This window comes from Pan paniscus, chromosome X, assembly GCF_029289425.2.
Source record: "Pan paniscus chromosome X, NHGRI_mPanPan1-v2.0_pri, whole genome shotgun sequence".
NCBI classification, from domain to species: Eukaryota; Metazoa; Chordata; class Mammalia; order Primates; family Hominidae; genus Pan; species Pan paniscus.
In genome coordinates, this window is record NC_073272.2 from 154,556,976 (window position 1) to 154,563,498 (window position 6,523).

Consider the following 6,523-nt stretch of genomic DNA (forward strand, 5'->3'; position numbering starts at 1 on the left):
GGCTGTGATACAGCAATTCCAAAAAAAAACTTGGACAGGTGCTTCAAGAGACCTGTACAAGCATGTTCATAGCCAAGGGCTGGAAACTATCCAAATGCCTGCCCATCATCAGCAGAATGGTTAAATTAGAGGACTATAAAACTCTGCCGTAATGTAATAGGTAGTTTCCAAGAAATCCAATCACATACAATGTGAAAATGTGTTACTGTGGGGTTAATGAAATGAATGAGGCAAGCCCGCTGGACCATCCAAATCTGTCCTGCTCCCGGCTGGAGTTTGATGCCATCTAGTGGCAGGTGTTGCTCTGGCTGAAATATTGATGGAGGAGATTTCCGGTCCAGTGGCTGGCTGAGACTTCCAGGACAGTGGCAGTATCTCCAGGAATCTCTCAATCAGTTAGGACTTCCTTTCTTGACTTGATCTGAGGATAATAGGCCGGGAAAATAATGGGGACCCGGAGACCCTCCCTCTGTCTTCCTGCTTCCTAAGACAGGGTCACATGCACTTTACTCTCCCTTCCCTGACCTGTTGAAGGTAAGAACTTTAGCCTGCCTCTGTCTGAGAATGGGGAGACTGAGCAGAGGACGACAGGAAGGATGGCAATCACTAACTGGGTTATGTCTGATTTTCAGCTATTCCAGGTGTAATTGTGTTAACAAGTTGTGTTCTCTGGTTTTTAAAATTCATCATTTAATGAAATATATGTAATGAAATACAGCAGTGAAAATAATAAACTGGAGGTACACGCAAGAGCTTGGGTGAATTTTTCTTTTCTGTAAGTAAAAACATTTTTAACTGATGTATGATAACTCTGCATATTTATGGGATACATGTGATATTCTGATACATGCACACGCACACACGATGTAATGATCAAGTCGGGGTATTTAGGATCTCCACCACCTCAAGCATTTATCATTTCTTTTTTTGGGGAACATTTGCTATCTTTTAGCTATTTTGAAACATACAGTAAATAATTACCTATAGTCCCTCTACGGTGCTATCAAACACTAGAACTTAATCCTTCTATGCAACTATATGTTTGTCCCCATTAACCTCCCCACCCTCCCCACCTTTCCCAGCGTCTGGTAACCATCATTCTGCTCTACCTCCAAAAGATCAACGTTTTTAGTTTCCACATGAGTGCCAATATGCTTTTCCCAGGTGCAGAGGCTGCTGATTCCTGGATTTGGAAGGTGGGGGAGAGTGGTTTGGATTTCAGTACCTCCCCCTTCCTCAGGGCTAGGCCCTGTCTGGTCACCTCCTGTTGCTACAGGTGTGCCTGGCACAGACATTCAGCTCCCGGGGCCGTGCCGCCCTCACCCCTGCATGCCTCTAGAGGTACCTGTCCCGTGGATTTGACCCCCTTCCAGACACACAAATAGATCACCACTGAGCAGACACAGGGTCACCTCCCAGCTCCCTACCAGGCAAGAGCGACCAGGGCAGGGACTGATACTGCCGAACCCAGGAGCCAGGCCCGACTCAGCCTCAGGTCCAGCAGGTCCCGCCTGTCCACCTGGGCCAGGCCTAGAGCCCGGGAGCCCCTGGCTGGTGGGAGGCCACCCGCAACCCACCCCACACGCAGCTCCAGCTCCCCCACCAGGCGGGGCGACTAGGACAGGGACAGAACCCGTTGAACCCAGGAGTGAGATCCGGCCCCGGGTCCCGCTGGGCCCTCCCGTCCACCTTGGCTGGACCTGGCGCCTGGGAGACCTTGGCTGGCGCGAGGCCACGCCCACCAGACATGCAGTTCCAGCTACCCCACCAGCTGGGCGACCAGGACAGGGACGGAGGCTGCTGAACCCAGTTAGAGGCCTGCCCCCCGGGGTCTGTCCTGGGTGCTCCCCCAAGGACGGACAGGGCAGGCAGGGTCCGGGACGATGGCCGCACAGTCCCGGCCCCGTGTTCCCAGGCCCGTCTTGCTCCTCGATGTGAGGGAGACCCGGGGGATGGGACAGGCTGGGCCCCGCAGTGCCTGAGTCCCTGCAGGGCTCCCGGGACAGGGGTCCGGCAGACAGCCGGCTGCTCAGGGGTGAGGGGTCCAAGCTGGCATTGCGGCCACCTTCCGGCCCGGACTCTCTTGGGGAGGGGCGGGGTTGGTGAGAACCGGTCACGTGCTCCGGGGCTCACTCGGGGTCTCCCAGGGCCGGAAGTAGGGCCCCTGTGCGCAGGCGCCCTGAGGATCCCGGGCTGCCCATCTCACGCCAGGGGGCGGAACTTCCTGCAGCCTCTCTGCCTCCGCATCCTCGTGGGCCCTGACCTTCTCTCTGAGAGCCGCGCAGAGGCTCCGGAGCCATGCAGGCCGCAGGCCAGGGCACAGGGGGTTCGACGGGCGATGCTGATGGCCCAGGAGGCAATGCTGGCGGCCCAGGAGAGGCGGGTGCCACGGGCGGCAGAGGTCCCCGGGGCGCAGGGGCAGCAAGGGCCTCGGGGCCGAGAGGAGGCGCCCCGCGGGGTCCGCATGGCGGTGCCGCTTCTGCGCAGGATGGAAGGTGCCCCTGCGGGGCCAGGAGGCCGGACAGCCGCCTGCTTGAGTTGTATCCTGTTCTGTTCTGTTCTGTTCTGTTCTGACAGTTCTGGTGGCGAGGTGGGGGCCGGGAGATGGGGAGGGCAGGGCCAGGTGGGGGAGGAGGCAGGGGAGATGCGAGTAAGTGGTTGGGTGGGGGTGGGGGTGGGGGTTGGGAGGTGGGGATATGGGAGGCCAGCTGCGAGGAGGGGAGGAGGTAAGGGCTGGGAGGTAGAGGGGGTGGGGGTGGGGGAGAGGGGCTGGGTGATTGGGTGAGGGGCACTGGGTCATGCGGGGAGGGGAGCAGGGGCCAGGAGATAGGGGGACCCAGGTGTAGGAGGGGATCAGGAGGTGGGGGGAAGGGGGCAAGATGGGAGCGGGTGGCGGGAGGTGGTTGGGATGGAGGGTCGAGTGATGAGGAGGGGGCCGGGTGATGCCACAGGGGGCAGGGTGGGGAGGGGTCTTGGAAGGGCACGGAGGAGTCAGCTTGGGGTGCAGCAAAGGAAAGTGGGGAACCAAGACAGCTGGGTGGGGTGTGCTACTGGGCCAGTGCCTGGGGAGACAGCCTGGGGTGGATGAGCTGGGCAATCGGGGGTGGGGGAGTGGGGGAGGGGGAAGCTGGCCTGGGGTAAGCAGCAGGCCGGAGCCACAGGCCAAGTCGTAGGAGAGGATGCCTTAACTGGGCCCCCACCAGCTACCTCACCATGCCTTTCGCGACACCCATGGAAGCAGAGCTGGCCCGCAGGAGCCTGGCCCGGGATGCCCCACCGCTTCCCGTGCCAGGGGTGCTTCTGAAGGAGTTCACTGTGTGCGGCAACATACTGACTATGTCAGTTCAGGACCAGGACAGGGATGGGGCCTGGGTGGGTGGCGGTCACAGCGTGGCAGGGTGGGGGCTGGGATCCGCCTACACCCCACGGTCAGGCTGCTAGAAACCTGGGAACACGCCAGCACAGGGTCTCAGAACAGAGACCTGGTACACCAGGCCCGCCGCCACCCGAGGGAGCCCAGGGAGATGGGTGCAGAGGTGTCGCCTTTAATGTAATGTTCTTTGCCCCTCACATTTAGCCGACTCATGGCTGCAGACCACCGCCAACTCCAGCTCTCCATCAGCTCCTGTCTCCAGCAGCTTTCCCTGTTGATGTGGATCACGCAGTGCTTTCTGCCCGTGTTTTTGGCTCAGCCTCCCTCAGGGCAGAGGCGCTAAGCCCAGCCTGGCGCCCCTTCCTAGGTCATGCCTCCTCCCCTAGGGAATGGTCCCAGCACGAGTGGCCAGTTCATTGTGGGGGCCTGATTGTTTGTCACTGGAGGAGGACGGCTTACATGTTTGTTTCTGTAGAAAATAAAACTGAGCTACGATTCCGTGTCTGAGTCTCTTTTCGGCGAGCGAAGGCACCTTCGGACTTGCATGCCCTTGTCCTCGGGTTGCAGGGGAGGCTCTGGGATTCACAGATTGAAGTAGCACAAGGTAACGGGAGGCAATTTGGGAAATGGGGGAAAATGAAAAGCCACTGGGTCCCGCCATTCAGCATTAACTACTGTGGACATTTTAGAATATTTTCCTCAATATACTTGCATTTATACGTTAAATAAATGACAGTAGCATATATAATGTTTTCCCAGGTCAGCATTAAATTTTTTCCCAAGTTGTTTTCGTTGAACATATGAGCTTTTTTACTTGGGAAAAATTATTTGAAAACATACTTGAATAGATGCATAGAACCAGCATTATCATATCACTGTTAAGCATGTGATATGGGTTGGGCATAGTGGCCCACACCTGTATTTCCAGCACTGTGGGAGGCTTGAGGCAGGAGGATGGCTTGAGACCTGCAGTTGGAGGCCACCCTGGGCAATGTAGCGCGATTCTGTCTGTAGAAAAATCATTAAAAGGCCGGGTGCGGTGGCTCATGCGTGTAATCCCAGCACTTTGGGAGGCCGAGGCGGGCGGATCACCTGAGGTCAGGAGTTGGAGACCAGCCTGGCCAACATAGTGAAACTCCATCTCTACTAAAAATACACACACAAAAAAACAACAACAAGAAAACATTAGCCAGGCGTGGTGGTGTGCGCCTGTGATCCCAGCTACTTGGGAGGCTGAGGCAGGAGAATCACGTGAACCTGGAAGGTGGAGGTTGCAGTGAGCCGAGATGGTGCCACTGCACCCCAGCCTGGGCAACAGAACAAGACTCTGTCTCAAAAAAAAAGAAAAGAAAAAAAGAAAAGAAAAAATTAGCAGGGTGTGGTGGTGTGTGCCTGTAATCCCAGCTACTTGGGAGGTTGAGGTAGGAGAATCACTTGAACCCAGGAGGTGGAGGGTGCAGGGAGCCGAGATCATGCCACTGCACTCCAGCCAGGTTGACAGAAAAAGACTCTGTCAAAAAAAAAATTTTTTTTTTAAATTAGGTGGGTGTGGTGGCAGGCACCTGTAGTCCCAGTTACTCAGGAGGCTGAGGTGTGAGGTGGAAGGATGTGTTGAGTCCAGGAGCTGGATGCTGCAGTGAGCTATGAATGCACCCCTGAGCTCCAGCCTGAGTGACAGAGTGAGACCCTGCCTCTAAAATAATGATAATAGTAATTCAAATAATCTAAAATCTTTGTGAACATGTAATATAACCAAAACACAGGTTCATTCCCTCATCGCTTGGAGATCCAATTAACAAGAGTGTGGTCTGCTATAAAGAAACGGACTTTCTGCCATGCTTGGTTTAGGGGAAGACGTACAGGCTCCTGCCTTTAAGGGTGCTGCTTCCCACTGGGGGCAGAAAGCAGGGCCTTTTAAAGGAGGACTTGGCGTGAATGGTAGGCAGGGGAGGGAGCAGGCAGCTGTGGGGTCTCCATGACATGCTGAGGTGTCTTGTCTGCCGGGAGGTCACGCTGGCACCATCTTGGGCAGAGCTAGGTTGGAAAGGGGCTGTTTGTCAAAGCAAAACAGACATATGCTTGAGCTGTGTTCTGGGATGCTCTTAAGTTGCTCGGAGACAACTTGATCCCTTTGAGTTTTGTTTTAGCATTTGCTCGGTGGGAACATAGCAGATTTTAATGTAAGATTAATAATATTAGTTGACAATCTCCAATGCTTGGCAAGGCTGTAGTTGGAAACGAGGACTCATACGCTGTCAGTAGGAGTGGTAGTAACATCTATCTGGACATTTATTTGGCATTTTCTATTAAGGGAAAGATGTGCATACCCTTCCAGCTGTAGGGAAAAGAAAGAGAGATCAGACTGTTACTGTTGTCTATGTAGAAAAGGAAGACATAAGAAACTCCATTTTGACCTGTACCCTGAACGATTGTTTTGCCCCGAGATGCTGTTAATCTGTAACTTTGCCCCAACCTTGAGCTCACAGAAACATGTGTTGTATGGAATCAAGGTTTCAGGGATCTAGGGCTGTGCAGTATGTGCCTTGTTAACAAAATGTTTACAGGCAGTATGCTTCGTAAAAGTCATCACCATTCTCCATTCTCGATAAACCAGGGGCACAACGCACTGCGCAAAGCCGCAGGGACCTCTGCCCTGGAAAGCCGGGTATTGTCCAAGGTTTCTCCCCATGTGATAGCCTGAGATATGGCCTCGTGGGGCGGGAAAGACCTGACCGTCCCCCAGCCCGACACCCGTGAAGGGTCTGTGCTGAGGAGGAAGGCCTCTTGCAGTTGAGATAAGAGGAAGGCCTCTGTCTCCTGCCTGCCCCTGGGAACTAAATGTCTCGGTATAAAACTCGATTGTACATTTGTTCTCTTCTGAGATAGGAGAAAACCCGCCCTGTGGCGGGAGGCGAGACATGTTGGTGGCAGCAGTGCTGCTCTGTTACTCTTTACTCCACTGAGATGTTTGGGTGGAGAAAAGCATAAATCTGGCCTATGTGCACATCCAGGCATAGTACCTTCCCTTGAACTTATTTGTGACACAGATTCCTTTGCTCACATGTTTTCTTGTTGACCTTCTCCACACTATCACCCTGTTCTCCTGCCACATTCCCCTTACTGAGATAGTAAAAATAGTAATCAATAAAT

At 54.3% G+C, this 6,523-nt stretch overlaps 1 protein-coding gene across 1 annotated transcript; it reads left to right on the top strand.

The window, feature by feature from the left end:
* Positions 1-2,153: 2,153 nt before the first annotated feature.
* LOC117977648 (cancer/testis antigen 1) lies at positions 2,154-3,868 on the top strand. The gene is made up of 3 exons (XM_034950022.4): positions 2,154-2,540; positions 3,204-3,338; positions 3,578-3,868. The coding sequence occupies exons 1-3, from the start codon at positions 2,299-2,301 to the stop codon at positions 3,714-3,716; spliced, it is 516 nt and encodes a 171-aa protein (XP_034805913.1). The 5' UTR covers positions 2,154-2,298; the 3' UTR covers positions 3,717-3,868.
* Positions 3,869-6,523: the final 2,655 nt, after the last annotated feature.

What these genes read in the sequence shown, in the direction of transcription:
- LOC117977648 (XM_034950022.4), top strand. Translation starts at nt 2,299, where the DNA reads ATGCAGGCCGCAGGCCAGGGCACAGGGGGTTCGACGGGCGATGCTGAT. An exon ending in GACAGCCGCCTGCTTGAGTT is followed by an intron (nt 2,541 to 3,203) that starts GTATCCTGTTCT and finishes GGCCCCCACCAG; the next exon opens with CTACCTCACCATGCCTTTCG. An exon ending in TGCGGCAACATACTGACTAT is followed by an intron (nt 3,339 to 3,577) that starts GTCAGTTCAGGA and finishes CCTCACATTTAG; the next exon opens with CCGACTCATGGCTGCAGACC.